This window comes from Gopherus flavomarginatus, chromosome 24, assembly GCF_025201925.1.
Source record: "Gopherus flavomarginatus isolate rGopFla2 chromosome 24, rGopFla2.mat.asm, whole genome shotgun sequence".
NCBI classification, from domain to species: Eukaryota; Metazoa; Chordata; order Testudines; family Testudinidae; genus Gopherus; species Gopherus flavomarginatus.
This window is the reverse complement of record NC_066640.1, coordinates 15,447,747-15,462,977: the sequence shown is the minus strand read 5'-3', so window position 1 is coordinate 15,462,977 and position 15,231 is coordinate 15,447,747. Positions and strand designations below refer to the sequence as shown.

The 15,231-nt window shown below is 55.8% G+C and overlaps 1 protein-coding gene across 1 annotated transcript in view; it reads right to left on the bottom strand.

The window, feature by feature from the left end:
- Positions 1 to 15,231, bottom strand: part of RAB3A (RAB3A, member RAS oncogene family) — a 19,176-nt gene extending 3,945 nt beyond the window's left edge. Inside the window, exons 1-3 of the mRNA XM_050934311.1 lie at positions 15,119 to 15,231; positions 5,164 to 5,391; positions 1,765 to 1,883 (exon numbers count right to left, since the gene is read on the bottom strand). Coding sequence (XP_050790268.1) covers positions 1,765 to 1,883; positions 5,164 to 5,391 — 347 coding nt within the window. The 5' untranslated portion in view covers positions 15,119 to 15,231. The remainder of the gene's footprint in view (positions 1 to 1,764; positions 1,884 to 5,163; positions 5,392 to 15,118) is intronic.

Here is a 15,231-nt window from a genome sequence, read left to right as displayed (position 1 = left end):
CAGAGAATGGGGACAGCCGAGATGGAAAAGCTCAACTCCAGTGCTGGTAGCAGCCTGGGCACAGCACAGCTAGTACAGAATAGACAGCAGCAGGGCAAGCTGTGTTCCCTTCCTCTCCCACTCCGCTCTGCAGCTGGCCCTAGCAGGCCCAGCTGGGGTGTCCAGGGCTTCAGCTTCTTGGCAGACACGCCTGGGGGGCTGCGCTCAACTGTGCTGAAAACACTCACCTGCTCTCTGCACCTGGGCACCAAGTGCCAGTGGGTAGGAAAGGATTTCGGTCACTGCCCACCCGGGAACCAGCCTCCTAGGGGGAGAGCTCGGTACCCCGTCGCCAGCGGCCAGAGCCAGCCAGCTTGCCACCAGCAGCACGAGTTGCACGGAACGGGCTTGCAGGATCAGCCCAGCACAGGCTTGGTTAAAGGCCAGGAGCTGTGCACGTAGGTGGGACTCTCCAGCTACACAGCAGGCCTGGGCAAGGGGTGGGGAAGAGGGGGGCAGAGCATTAGGGTGAATTTCTGAGATTCCCAGTGATCCAGGGCCGAAAGCAGAGCCTGGGGAAGTGGGAACCAGGCCATGCTAGACTGACTGGCCCCTCTCTGAACACACTCGGGGGCTGTTTCGTTCTTGCATTGGGGAGGGAGCGGGTGGCCCAAACAGCCAGCAAGGCTCAGTGCCAACAGGACACGTTCCAGCCCAGATCCTAGGTCTAGCTTGGGGCACCCTGGCGCCCAGCTCGGTGCCGCTCTCCTGGCCTGGTTCAGAAGTGTTCCTGGGGGCTCTGAGCTCGTCTCGCTGTTGTGGGCTGGGGGAGGAGGCTCCTGGCCCAGAATTTCTGCAAGGGCTGCACTTAGTTTGGCTCAGGCGCAGCCACAGCCACGTGGGCAGGTTATTAGCCAGGCTGCTGACAGCACAGAACTCAAGGCCAGGGGACTGCCCTGCGGGGCGAGTCATGTGGGCTGCATTACAGCTGCCAGGCATGAAAGCACCAAGCCACGCAGCCCCTGTCCCCTCACACCTGGGCAGAGGCCAGGAACCGCAGTGCACAGGGAAGGGAGAAGCTCCAGGCAGCAAACCTTGCCCTGTCTCTGGGCAACAGGAGCTGGGGGCATCGCAGGCCAGGCCGGCTCCCGGCCCCACCCCGCAGAGATGTAATTCCCCAGAGGTAGGAAACACCCACTTCAAATGGGGTGGGGGCCGCAGCAGAGAGATGGCGAACAGCAGCCGTGCAGAGTCCAAGCTGCAGCCCCAGGAGGAGGCAGGGGTGCAGGTGCCAAGGGTATTTCCTTAGCAGAGGGCAGGGGAGGATTGTAAGTGGGCGAACATCTTGGCAAGCTCTGAGAAGGCAGCAGCCCCTTAGGAGCACGGCTCTGCAGCAGAGCAGGCCCCAGAGGGCACCTGGTGACCAGCTGGCAGCAGAGAGTCTGTGCTGTCCGCAGAGCTGCCACGCGCAGGGAGTGCTCCCAGTGGTACCACAGTCCGTGGGCATGCAGAGACATGGCATGGGGGAGGGGTCCCGGCGACACAGTCCAGCTGGCGTGTTCGGGCCTGGGGCTTGGCACAAGCACAGTTAGACACCTGTTGAGTGACCACGCTGCCGGGTCCCAGCTGGCTCTGCACAGCTCCCCCAGCACGCTGGAGAGGCTCCTGCCCTCACTCCCAGCCCCCTCCCCTGGTTCATTGGCTCTGCTAATGAGACGCTGGCATGGCAGTGCCAAGGCTCGGTGTCACTTTCCCTTCCTGGTGCCCACAGAGCCACCTGCTCACCAGTCCTGCACGGCATTGAAGGACTCCTCGTTGGTGATGTCGTACATCAGGATGAAGCCCATGGCTCCCCTGTAGTAGGCGGTGGTGATGGTCCGGTACCTCTCCTGGCCTGCGGTGTCCTGTGGAGACCAGAGCAGGGTTACTTGGGAGCAGCAGCGCCAGGAGCTGCCCTGAGTAATTCAAGGGTCCCTTGGAGACAACCACCACCCCTCTCCATAGCACAAAGCATGGCCGGGTCCAGGGAGAGCCCAGAGGCAGGCCCTGGGCCGGGGGTGCCACAGCTAAGGGCAGGAAGGACGTTGGAACCCACCCTAACTCCCGTGCTGCCCTGGAGCTCCAGCACTGAGAGACGGATCCTGCCTCTGAGATTTAAAGAAGGAAAATCCAATGTTTAGCCAAGTCTCTGGAACTTTCTCCCAGGGCCGCTGACCCCCACCCAGAATGATCTAGGGCACAGGGCCAGGCCAGTGCGCCCCACTGCCCCGTATGGCACCTCCTGGGCTGGGAGTGCAGGACACGGCAGAGTGCCTCTCCCACACACCCCCTCCCAAGCCCGGCAGGGAAATCACAGCCAAGCAACCCTGAGTGTGCCACGGGGGACAGGGCCTCCAGGGAGCCCTGCTCAGGAGCAGGGATGGGGGGGGGGGACCATGACTCCCTGTCACTGGGGACTCCCAGGGCAGCTGGGAGGCTCAGTCAAGCCTGCAGCGGAGCTGCCTGCGATTCGCCATAGAAACCCATCCCTATGCCAAATGGAGCCTGGTCCCACACTCCGCGCCCAGCTCCAGGGACAGGCAGTGGTTGGTTTGCTGCCTCGTGTGGGCAACTCTCGCAGCCAGAGCTGGTGGGCCCAGCGGCCCTCCCTTCCCAGCCCTGCATGCGGCTGCACCGCGGGAGGGCAGGGCTGGGGCCAGCAAGTGTCAGAGAGATGCCTGCAGACACCTCCTCCATGGCCCCTCAGGTCACTGCACCCTCTGCCCCAGGCCTCCAGCCATTGTTGAGAGACCCCCTGCCCCATGGACCCCTCCAGCCACTGCTGCTGGACCACCACCACCCCCCCGCCGTGTCTCTGAGCCCCACAGTTCCTGCCCCAGGCCTCCAGCCATTGCTGCTGAGACACCCCCACAGCCCCTGCCCTCCAGCCATTGCTGCTGGACCCCCCTGCCCCACATGTCTCTGAGCCCCACAGTCCCTGCCCCAGACCTCCAGCCATTGCTGTTAAGACATCCCACACACGTGCTCCAGGCCATCACAGCTCCCCCCATGCACAGTCCTTCAGCTCCTGCACATCCCCCCCAGCCACTGCAACGAGCAGGGTGGGGTGGAGCCGGTGCACTGGCTCCAACCCGCAGGACTCGGACTCAGGGCTAAAGGAATGTGCTCAGTTTGAGAAGAAGCTGGGCCCAGGGCCTAGGAATGAAGGCCCTGCCGCTGCTACTGACCAGCCGGGATCTGAGCTCCACATCCCACCTGAGACGTCAGGCCAGACCCTGCCCTGGGGATCCGTGCGGAGGGGGCCCTGCCCCAGACCTCTCCGCAGGGGCAGGCAGAGGTGGGGAAGCACCTCAATCTGGCTTCGGCCCCCTGGTTCCTGACAGCAGGGGCAAACCCCACCCCTGGCAGGAGGAGTCCGAGTGGTCCCATTTTGGCACGTATTGCCTCCCAGCAAGGGACCGTTCTGCTGTCTGCAATGCTACTGAGGGAAGCTGAACGCGGCCCCAGCAAAGCACCCTGAACTCGGCTCTCCTGAAAATTAACCCCCACTCTGCACTCCCAGGGCAGCGGCTTCGTTAGGCTGGGAATTGGCGCGTGTGCCCAGAGACCCCTCTCCGCTCGCCCAAGAGTCACCAGGCTCCGTGTTGCTCAGGCTCCAGCACCCAGAGCCTTTCACCACTGCAGCAGGCACCTCAGAGCCGTGCAGCAGCATTTCACATCCCACGGTAACGAGGGCAAAGCCACCGCAGCTAAATCTGTCGCTCCAGCTGCTCCTTCAGCTCTGCTGTTTAGACTGTTCCGGGCCCTTCTGTGATTAAGCTATGTGCTAATTGGTATCTAGCCTCCCCAGGGAGGCAGGAAGCCTGTCAGCACACGGCACTGTTTCTTTATGCCACACGCTGTCCGTGGAGCATGAGGCCACCTCTGAGCATCCTGGAGCCAAGGCCTAGGGCTAATGGCTCAATGGAGCCTTCCATGTTAGGAGCCTGGCGTGTCAGAGGGTGTGTGGGTGTGTTGCTGACAGCCCTGGGGTGCAGAGCAAGGGGCAGCCCAGGATCACTCTGCAGGGGCCCGCTTGGTGGAGGAGCTGGGAGAGGCAATGCTCTCGAGCTGGGCTTAGAACAGCCCTGAGTGCGGGGTGCTCAGGTCCTAGGAGGCAGAATAGGCCACAGCCACCACTGTCCCACACAGACCCCAGTCCCCCAGCATACCAGGACCCCTCTTCTGAATGGGTCAGTCTGCCAGGCCACCATGGGCAAGGGGGCTGTGGGGAGGGCAGAGGGCTGGCAGCAGATGTAGGAGGCTCATGCTTCGTGGAAGCTGTTAATTAGCAAGCTGTGTCCTGGAGAGAATGAGCTTTAAAGAAACCAGAACCGGTGTCACCCACATGATGTCTGCCCTTCGGAAAACACTCTGGGCAGGTTATCATTCCATGAAGATCTCCCCCAGCACGCACCGATCCCATGATGCCCACCATGGACTGCCCACCAACGGCCTGGGGAGAACACACCAGTGTGAAAGTAGAATGAATTATATAGTAAGAATAGAAAGGATTAAAGAAATGTTGTCTGTACCTTTAAGCAAAGTTGTTGGAATGTTGCAAACAGGTGTCAGGAATACAGACATTAACACAGAACAATTGCACCGTTTAAGGGCAATTGGTGAAGCATTAGCCTTAGATCGATAACAGTTAATAAGGAAATAGGATATGCATGCTGTGCCCCAGGTGAATTTTACTGTTTTGATTTCTTTGTCCCTTTGTCTAAATTCCCGCTCTTTTATCTGTATAAATAAGACTGTTTGGGCCTTGCATGGCCACTCACATATTCTGAATGTTATTGGCGGAGCGCTGCGCTAATAAATAGAGTGGTCTGACAAATTGTGAGTCCTGATTCTAACTTTGACACCAGCCGTGCTGAGCCAGGCACACCATGCAGCAGCCACGGCCAGGGGGCCAGTCTAAGCCGCAGGGAAGTCGAGGGTGGCCAAACGTGACTACCCAGACTGAGGCCTGCCCAGGACTCTGGGTTATCACCCTAGCCCTGGAGGGGCTGGCTGGACCGGGGAGGTGTCAGTGCATGTCTCCTGACCCGGATGGCTGCCCCACACGTGACATACAGAACCACAGAGCCTCCCTCACTGCATCCCCCACCCGCCAGAGCGTGCAGCGACCACGGCCCCTACCCAGATCTGCAGCTTGATGCGCTTCTCGTTCCTGTAGATGGTTTTGACTTTGAAGTCGATGCCGACGGTGCTGACGAAGGCGGGAGTGAAGGAGTCATCAGCGTACCGGAACAGGAACGAGGTCTTCCCCACGCTGCTGTTCCCGATGATCAGGATCTTGAACATGTAGTCAAAGTTCTGATCTGAGGATTCCTTCTGGCCATAGCGGGAGTCGGTAGCGGAAGCCATCTGCAAAGGGAAGCATAAGGCAGAGCTGGGCTGGTGGGGCACGTGCTCCCTGGGGAATTCAGCCATGCTCAGCTCCTTGGAGTAACCAGGGTGGCTGCTCCCCGCTCAGGCCCAGAGACCCCACCATCAGCTTCTGGGAGGTCAGAGCAAGGCCACATCACGTAGTATCGCACCCCGCCAGCCCTCTGGGTGCAGTAACATGGGCAGGCAGCGTGAACCACCAGAAATGGCACCTAGATATGCCCACCCTTTCTGCCCTGCAACAGGGAGGGGGGAGGCTCATAGGGGGCTCTTCCTGTGGGTCATATCTAGTGTCATCCGCAAAGGAGCACTGAAGCGTTCAACACCCTGGAACGAAGGTACAAGGTTTCCCAGCAGGGGCGGAGTGACCAGAGAGCTAGGAACAGAATCCACATCTACGCACACCCAGAACGGCTCAGTCAGATTTAAACATGCTCCTCTCTGCCAGGCCATTTTAGGATAACCCTGAGACCCCAGCCCTGCATGAGGCTGGGCCCTGCCCCGTGTTTGCCCACTGGCAGCTGAGGGTAATCACAGCACATGCCACCCACCAATGCAGCTGACGCAGGAAGTTGGGCCCAGCAGAGGATGCCAGCCCCAAGCCATCTGGGCTCTCTGATCCAGCCTCTCCCAGATCTAGCTATTCCACAGGATCTCCCTGCCCGGTTCACGAGCCGGACACTGCAAGGCCCATCAGACCAGAGGCCTGGGCTCCCTTTCTGTCCCAGCACATACTCGAGGTACGTTACACCCAGAAGTCAATGAGGGGGAAGAGGCCTGTTCCAGCCAACCCAGTCCCCAGCCAGAGCAAGGCTGATCCTACAGCCTGCTCCCCAGGGCAAGGCTGTGCAACTCCAGGCACAGCTCCTCCCATCCCACCCTGAAGAACCCCATCAAGGACTAACGCCTTCCTGCTACCCACCTCAAGTCTCTCCATCTTCATTCCATCCCCTGGCCCTGCCCTCAGCAAAGCGCCCCATGAAATCCCCGCAGGTTGCTGCTTGGCCGAGCGAGGCAGAGCTTGGCCCCTCCGGCACTGCCACTGCTCTCCCCAGACCTTCCTGCACTTGGTCTGCAAAGGGCTGGTACGGGGGCCTAGACAATACTGTTTCCCCGTCACCCCTCTGATTTGGCTAAAGCTCCCACTGCCCTTGCCAGCGATCCTTGCACCCCCTGCCAGGGCTGGTGAGAGATGCCGGGTGGAGACAGTCCTGAAGACTGAGGCCCTCTGATTATCCACTGAGCAGGCACAGCACCCTGGGCAGCGGGTGTCAGCTCCCCTCCCCCGGGCAGTCCAGGCACCACGGCCCATTTGGGCCGGGGCCCCTGGGGGGATGGGTAGCACAGGAGCCAGTTCGTTCCAGGTGTGGCAGCAGTTCTGTGCCGGGCCCCGCAGAGCAACCAGGGATCCAGACTCAAGACGACGTTTTTGAAGCCTGTTGCTGGCAAGTGATGGATATTCAGGGTCTGAACAGCTGGTGGAGACACAGCGAGCGGCATCGGCGAGTGGAGAACTCCGGGTCCTTGGCACTGTGCACAGCCTGTGTGTGGAAAGAGGCAAACTGCTCCTCGGGTTCAGTGGGGCAGGGAAGAGAGCGTGGGGAAAATGGAAGGTCTGACAGACAGGCCCCTGAAGAGCGGCCCTTTGCCTGGAGCCCACACGGCTCCCGGCGCAGGCAGGACGGCTCTCTGCAGTACCTACATGGACCGGGAGCCCAGCTCACAGGAACCTCATGGGTGTGGCCTGTTCCTCCCTGGAACGCTGCAGTGTCTGCACAAGGGCCTCTGCTCCTTCTGCCCATCACACCCTTTGTCTCCTTCCTTCCCAGCTGCTAGAGTGAACTGCAGCAGGACACCAGGCATGCTTAGCCTGCACCACAAGTCCTGCTTCCTCCCCAGTGTGGAGGGGCTAACCCAGAGCAAGCTCTAGCCCAGACTCCTGGGCTGAGAGTCCACTCAGCTTCAGCACAAAGCAAACTCAGGTCTTTGCCGCAAACTCCTCCACTGCTAATGTAGCTGTCAACTACCCCCAGCACGTGCGTCAATCAAAACAGGACCCTTGGGGCTTCTAACGGAAATGGTGCGATAACCCTGCAACAGCAAGGCCCCCCAAGGGTCTGTACGGGGACCAACAATGTTCAACGTATTCATAAATGATCTGGAAAAGGGAGCGAACAGAGAACTGGAAAAATGTGCAGATGATATAAAATTACCCAAGATAGGTAAGTCCAATGCTGACTGTGAATAGTTACAGAGGGATCTCCCAAAACTGGGTAACAAAATGGCACCTTGAGACTCAGTCTAAGTGCAAAGTCATGCACGCTGGAAAACATAATCCCAGCTATGCATACAGAACGATGGGTCTAAATTAGCTGTTCTCACTCAAGGAGGAGAACTTGGCATCATCACGGCTAGTTCTCTGAAAACATCCGCTCAATCAGAAAAATCAGCCAAAAAAGTGAACAGAATGTTAGGAACCATTAGGAAAGGGATAGATCATAAAACAGAAAATATCACAAGGCCACTATATGAATCCATGGTACACACACACACCTTGAACCGTGTGTGCAGTTCTGGTCATCCCATCTCAAAAAATACATGAGAATGGGAAGAGGTACAGAGAGGGGCAAGAAAAACTGCTCGGGGTATAGAACAGCTGCCCTGTGAGGAGAGATTAAAAGGACGGGGACTGCTCAGCTTGGAAAAGCAACGCTCGGGGGGGATGTGGTCGAAGCTATGGAAACAGGACTGGTGTGGAGAAAGTGAAAGTGAATAAGGAAGCGTCACATGACACAAAGCGAGGGGGGTCATATGCTGAAAACAAACAAAGGGAAGTGCTGCTTCAAGCCGTGGAACAACTCACAGTCACTGCCGGGGACACTGTGAAGGCCAAAAGCAGAACTGGGCTCCAAAGAGAGTTAGATACGTTCATGGAGGACGGGCCCATCGATGGCTGTTAGCCAAGACTGTCAGGGATGCAACCCCACGCTCCGGGTACCCCTCAACCTCCAACTGCCAGAAGCACCTGGCACTGGACACCGTGAGAGACGGGATATTGGGCTAGATGGACCATTGGTCTAATGCCAGCATCACTATTCCTCAACCAGTGGTGCCCAAAGCACTGCACAGAGACAGTCCCTGCCCAAGAGAGCTTTCTATCGGCAGAGACAAGACAGACACAGGGTGAGAGAAAGGGAATACGATCCCCATTTTGCAGGTTGGTAATGGAGCCCAGAGAGGTTATGGGTGGGATTCTCAGTGGCCAACTCCTCTGGAGTTTCAGTGGGAACTGGGTGCCTGAACTCTCTCAGCTGCCTTTGACAACTCCACCTCAGTGACACTGGACCTCTGGGGCAGAGCAAGGAACTGAGCCCAGATCTCAAGACTCTGTCTAGAACCTTCCCCACTAGGCTGCGTGAATGTGGAGAGGCACCTGGTGGACGGAGCACAGCGAGAGAGCCTAGGGCTTCTCCTGGACAATCCAGAGCAAAATTCCTGGGAACCAAGGGCAGGCCTGTGCCACTACATTTTTCAGGGATGCAGCAGGGCAGACAGCACCAGCAAACACTGTTGCTCTGGGAGGTCCCTAGAGGTTCGAATGCAAGAATAGATCCAGGAGGTCTGTATTTACTAGGTCCTGAGACAAACCCTTTCCCCCCCGAAATTAATGCTCGCCGTGAAGTAACAGTCCAAGTGCACCATGATGTTTTTCCCATTATATAAGCTTCCTCTAGAGAAACCCTTGAAGCGAATAGCTTGCATGAATAGATAAGGTTTCAATTTCCTTCTTGAGGCAGCCAGCCGGTGTGGGCCTTTGATCCATGCAGCTGTGATGTTCCTGCACTCTGCCTGAACCAACGCAAAGCCAGGCCTCGACTACTGGGTCTAACGTGCATCCCGCCAGCCTGGGTGCTGGCAGCAGCAGAAACCATGCAAACAAAGTAAGATATTTTAACATAGGAATGGCCCCAGTGGACCAGACCAATGGTCCATGTAGCCCAGTGTCCTCCAACAGTGGCTGGGGCAAGACGGGTCAGAGGGAATAAGTGGAAAAGGGCAATTCATTGAGTGATTCATCCTGTTGCCCAGTCCGAGCATCTGGCAGTCAGAGGTTCAGGGACACCTGGGGCGTGGGGTTCCGTCCTTGACCACCTTGGCTAATAGCCATCGATGGACCTGTCCTCCAGGAACCCATCTACTCATCTAGATATTTGCCTAGTTTTATAACAGGCAACATAAAAAGCACTAGTGGAGTCAGTACAAACTAAAATTTCATACAATGACTGGTTTATACTGCTCTATAGACGATACACTGACATGCAAGTACAATATTTATATTCCAATCATTGATTTTATAATTACATGGTAAAAATGAGAAAGTCGGCCATTTTTCAGCACTAGTGTGCTGTGACACTTCTGTATTTTTAGGTCTGATTTTGTAAGCAAGTCGTTTTTAAGGGCGGTGAAACTTGGGGCTGCACAAGACAAACCCGACTCCTGAAATGGGCACAGTAGTCTCAAAAGGTCGAGAGCCACTGCTCCACACCAGTCATGACTTTATAGACCTCAATCATAGTCCCCCTTGGTCATCTCTTCTCTAGACTGACAAGCCCCTGTCTTTTTAATCTCTCCTCATAGGGTAGCTGTTCCATCCATCTGATCATTTTTGTTGCCTTTCTCTGTACCTTTTCCATTATAAGCCCAACTGTGACCCCTACATGCCCCATTTTCTAAAGTCATACCAGCTCCAATATTAGTGGGTTAGGTTTAGTGCCAAGGTAGAATTCCCCCCTCCACGTTTACCTGAACTGGACATTCAGCTCCCGAATTCTGACACCCTACAAACAAAGGCATTGACTGAAGCTCCTCATGTCTATTATTGTGCCACTTTGTAAGAAAAGGAGCGAGTTCTCCAAGCTGAGACCTACCCCCAGGTCTGAGATGACTTGGTTGTGATCAAACATGATGAGTTGTTAAACATTTTCAGCAGGGGCCCTGTTATGGATCATCAGCCCCAACACGCACTGCACAGCACAATGTGTCCGCGAGAGACCAAGAGCAACATTTTCAAAAGGGCCTATGTGTCAGTTACACAGCTGCTGCTGCTGCCCAGTGCGGACATGGTCTCCCTCTCTTTTTCCTGCAGAGCCAGACCACAAAGCTGAGCTCGACTCTCCAGGGTCTGTGCGTTTGCACAGCACCTACCACAAGGGGGACCAGCCTGGCTGTGGCCTTGAGGGACTATTGCAATGTAAATGTCAAACCACCACAACAGAGAGAACCAGCCCCTGCAATACTGAAGTGAAGCAGAGACACTATTTGTAAATTCAGACATTAAGAACTGGGGGTCACCACCACTATGCTTCACACATGACAACGCCAGACCCCAGTGAGAGGACAAGAGCAGGAGACAATTACCGTCACTGCGTAATCACTCTCCTGGGGTGCACAGCTCCCACCCTGCTCCCCGTGCACACACACACTCAGGACCCCTGCTCCTCTGACTGTCGCAGATTCGTGGAGGGCTGGGAGGAGAAGCCAGATGATCAAGACTGGCTGTTTTGCTAAAAGACCTGCTCTGAAAATGATTTGGGGGAAGTCCTGGGGCCCATTTTCAACAAGGGGAGACATTAGATGCCTGCAGTAGATTCCAAGGCCAGAAGGGTGCTGTTCTCCTCGGCTATGAGCTTCTTAAGAGGGAAAGCCTGTAGTGACCCTTAACAGACTGATTGGAGGCCCCCACGTGTCTCAGAAGGTTCACCAGGGACCACTCCTTGACCCCTCTGTAACCCTTAGTAGCTTTTATTTGGGGGAGGGGGAAGGGGGGACAGGACCATAAACTTTTCAACTTGGAGTAGAGTACGAACTGATGCAGGAGCATCTTCCTGAATCTGCTGAGAGACTTTTCCAGTGCCTCTGCTGCTGCAGGGAAGAGTTCTTTTCAACAACATCATGAAATTAAGACCAGGTGGATCAGATTCAAGCATTCAGTCTCAGCACCTCAGGAAAACTCAAGAACCACGTCAATTTCAAGTTGGGTGCTCCAGTCCTCTGCAGTAGGGAGGGCACAAACCAAGATGGCTGTGGGAAGCAGCACAGCAGCACAAACCCCCTTTCCTTGCAATAGGCAGGAGGTTCTCCAGACAGGCAAATCCTTCTCCCTTCCAGCAGCTTCACATTTACCAGACCCCTACCACCCAGCCCTGAGCTGCACATTAGTAAGAATCCCAGAGCCAGGGAGGGAATGGGGGTTGGCTACCACTCCACACTAGGGAGCTGCCCTTTTACCCTGCAGATGCCCACCTTCTCACATTTTCAGGCTGGCCCCTGGCTAATAGTTTCAAATCTCTGATGACATTTTCCTAGCCCTGTTTATAAAGCACAGAGACTAGATTCAGCTCCATCTGAGTTGTACCAGGATGCACAGTAACATGAGCTTTTAGCTCCAAGATTTAAGTATGTGGGCTGTGGCTTGCCAAGGGGTTTACTGATTTTCTCCCTTTACTGTCAATGGAAATGAACAAGCTGGGCAAGCTGCCTCTTCCTCTGTTTTAAGGTAACCCTTTGCAATGGAGAAACAGAGAATCCAGAGCCACAAAGTATTTTTTTTCCTTTCTGTAAAATAATATCAGGAAATGCGACCTTATAACCTCATTCATAGTCACTACTGGGCAGACTCCTCTTTGATTCTCTAATCGCATCTCCTGAGAAATTGTTGTACCTTTGTTTTAGTCTCTGATCACTTAACATTCAAGCAATAAGGTGACAGGCAGAGTACACGGAGTGAGAGTGTGCACAAGGCGCTGTACGTACGATGCACAAGGCAAAAGGTTGAACAACTTCAGTTTTGAATGCAAAATTCACCCAGAAATACATGGCCACTTTCTGATCCCTTTATCAAACTGAACTTACAAACACAGCCAGGAGGAGGAGGAGTTTTTGTTTTACAAGTGCTGTCCCAAGTCCAAAGGCACCTCAAATAGAGAACAGTCGGATGTACTGGACAGTACAGCTGTGATCATGTCATTACATGCCGTCGTGAAGCTTTAATGGTGCTCAGAGATGAGCTCCACTTCCTAATAAGCTGCACAATTCAGAGTTTGGGGGGGAAAAATCGAGAGAGAATTTTCAGCCTCGGAGAAATCGGCCCTGATCCATTTTCTCTAAAGCCAAACAGAAGAAAACCTCGGAACACGTGTATGAATAAACCCTGTTTACATGGCTAATCTGACAGCAATCCAGATCCAGTGGGAACTATACAATCCAGCAAGTCACTTAGCTCATTTTAACAATATGCAATTTAACTCAAATAATGGGTCTCAACATAATATTAGTCATCTGGCCCTTGGGGACCAAGTTCATATTTAAAGAAACATTTTATTGCTCCATTAAGCCAGCCACTTAGTGAGCTAGCTCCTCCAATGCATTTTAATTACAGGACTCTTAATACCTACACGCAGCTTTACTGTATACCATCTTCAAGTGTCTGCATTAAACGATATGCAGAGGGACACACACCTCCTGTGACAGCACATGAAGATCCCAGCAATAAGCCAGTGCTCCAGAGAGAAGGAGGGCGATTCCCCACTAGCCTCACGATTTAGTGTTTGTCACCCAAGTAAAAGCATCTCTCTCCTGCCAAGGCACAAACTGAGTCCCATCGTAAGGGACAGTGCAGATCAGGCGTGGAGGTGGGCTCCATTTCTGTAATGCCTCTGGACAGAGCACCCCAGAACACGCTATCAAGCTTAGTCCTGGCCTGGCTGAGCGGCAGACCTCTATGGCAAGATTCTCTGTAAGCTCACAGTGTCCTGGTGTAAAATAACGGACACTAGTAATCCTGCGCTAACGAGAAAAGCTTGGTGTGCAGGCAGATTTGGGTTGGTAAAGACTGAGAATTATACTGACCTAGGCAAGGCATGTTTCTGCAGTGAGCAAGAGGATATCAGTGGAGCCGGGCTGCACCTAGGATCTGGGCAATGAGTATCTTTCATCAGCTAGTGTATTTCTGAGGGAGGGAGCAGAGTGGGACGGAGACAGAATCAGTTTTATTCTGAGATAGCAGGGTTGAAAAGGGTTCATGGTATTTCTGTACCAGAAGCGTCTGCCCTAGCAGTGGGCGCTCTTCTCCAGCTCCCTAGCAGTTTTCTTCTGGAAACTTCATCCTTTAATATCACCCAAGAAACACAAAACACCCATCATGGAGGCGGACCACCTCATTCACTGGTTTGTCTTCACCATGCAAACATCAGTAATTGCACAGAGGCCAAGGCAAACAGTCAGTCACTCAGGCCCCCACATCCATTTTGCTCTCTATTTTAAAAGCAGCGTTAGGCACACGTGAAGTTAGTTATACCACCCATCAAAACGAGAGCAATGCGGTAACCTTATACACCACCACATTGTACAGCAAGGATCAACAAAGTTGCATGCCTGGTTGGATGTGTTAATAAATGACTGTCAGAGACTCAGGGGCTGAGTGGATGCAGGTGGATTCAAGCTATTCAGTTGCCTGTAGGGTCAGCCCTCAGAGTCCCCGCCCTGCCATCAATCATTCATATTAAAACATCCTTAACCAGCTCACTGTTATTTTATTTAAAAGGCTTTCTCTGGATGGCATCAGTTAGCACCCCCCCCCCCCAAACACTGGCAGAAAAGGCTGCATGCACAGAATGGCTCCTCTTGCAAACACCACCTCTATGTTATTCTTTGAGGCCCAGCCAAATCTTCTGACCTGGCACCAACCAAGAGAAATGTCTCACCTAGAGCCGAGAGAGAGAAATATTCAGTGACCCTATTCGGTTCCCTCGACCTCCATGTTTCCCCACACTGCCAGCTGAGAAGTCACTGGAACGGGTTCATCCAGCCTCCGGTCCAAGACCGACCCTTCCATATGTTTTATACGGACCCCGAAAATGCCCCATCGCCCTTACTCCAAGCGCCAGCTCCCGGGCACCCCCGCGTAGGGGGGGGAGCGGAAGCTCGTTTGCTCCCCCCAGGCCGGCAGAGACGGAAATGGATGCAGGATGCAGAACGCTGAGCCCCCCGCTCTGCCATGCTAGGAGCCCCCCCAGCACACAGCTCCCCCCCTGCAGCCAGGACCCCCCCCCGCACACAGCTCCCCCCCCCTGCAGCCAGGAGCCCCCCCAGCACACAGCTCCCCCCCCCGTGCAGCCAGGAGCCCCCCCAGCACACAGCTCCCTCCCCCCGTGCAGCCAGGAGCCCCCCCAGCACACAGCTCCCTCCCCCCGTGCAGCCAGGAGCCCCCCCAGCACACAGCTCCCCCCCCCGTGCAGCCAGGAGCCCCCCCAGCACACAGCTCCCCCCTCCGTGCAGCCAGGAGCCCCCCCAGCACACAGCTCCCCCCCCCCGTGCAGCCAGGAGCCCCCCCAGCACACAGCTCCCCCCCCCGTGCAGCCAGGAGCCCCCCCAGCACACAGCTCCCCCCCCGTGCAGCCAGGAGCCCCCCCAGCACACAGCTCCCCCCCCCCGTGCAGCCAGGAGCCCCCCCAGCACACAGCTCCCCCCCCGTGCAGCCAGGAGCCCCCCCAGCACACAGCTCCCCCCCCCGTGCAGCCAGGAGCCCCCCCAGCACACAGCTCCCCCCCCCGTGCAGCCAGGAGCCCCCCCCAGCACACAGCTCCCCCCCCGCCCGTTGTCAAACGCGGAGGGCCGGGGGGGGGCGGCCCGGGGGGGGCGCGCTCACCTCCGGATCGCGCTCCCCAGGCTCCTCTTGCACCAAATGCAGCAGCAGCGCGCGCGGCCCCGGCAACTGCGGAGCCTGGCTGACGTCACCAGCAGTCAGAAGGGGCGGGGACC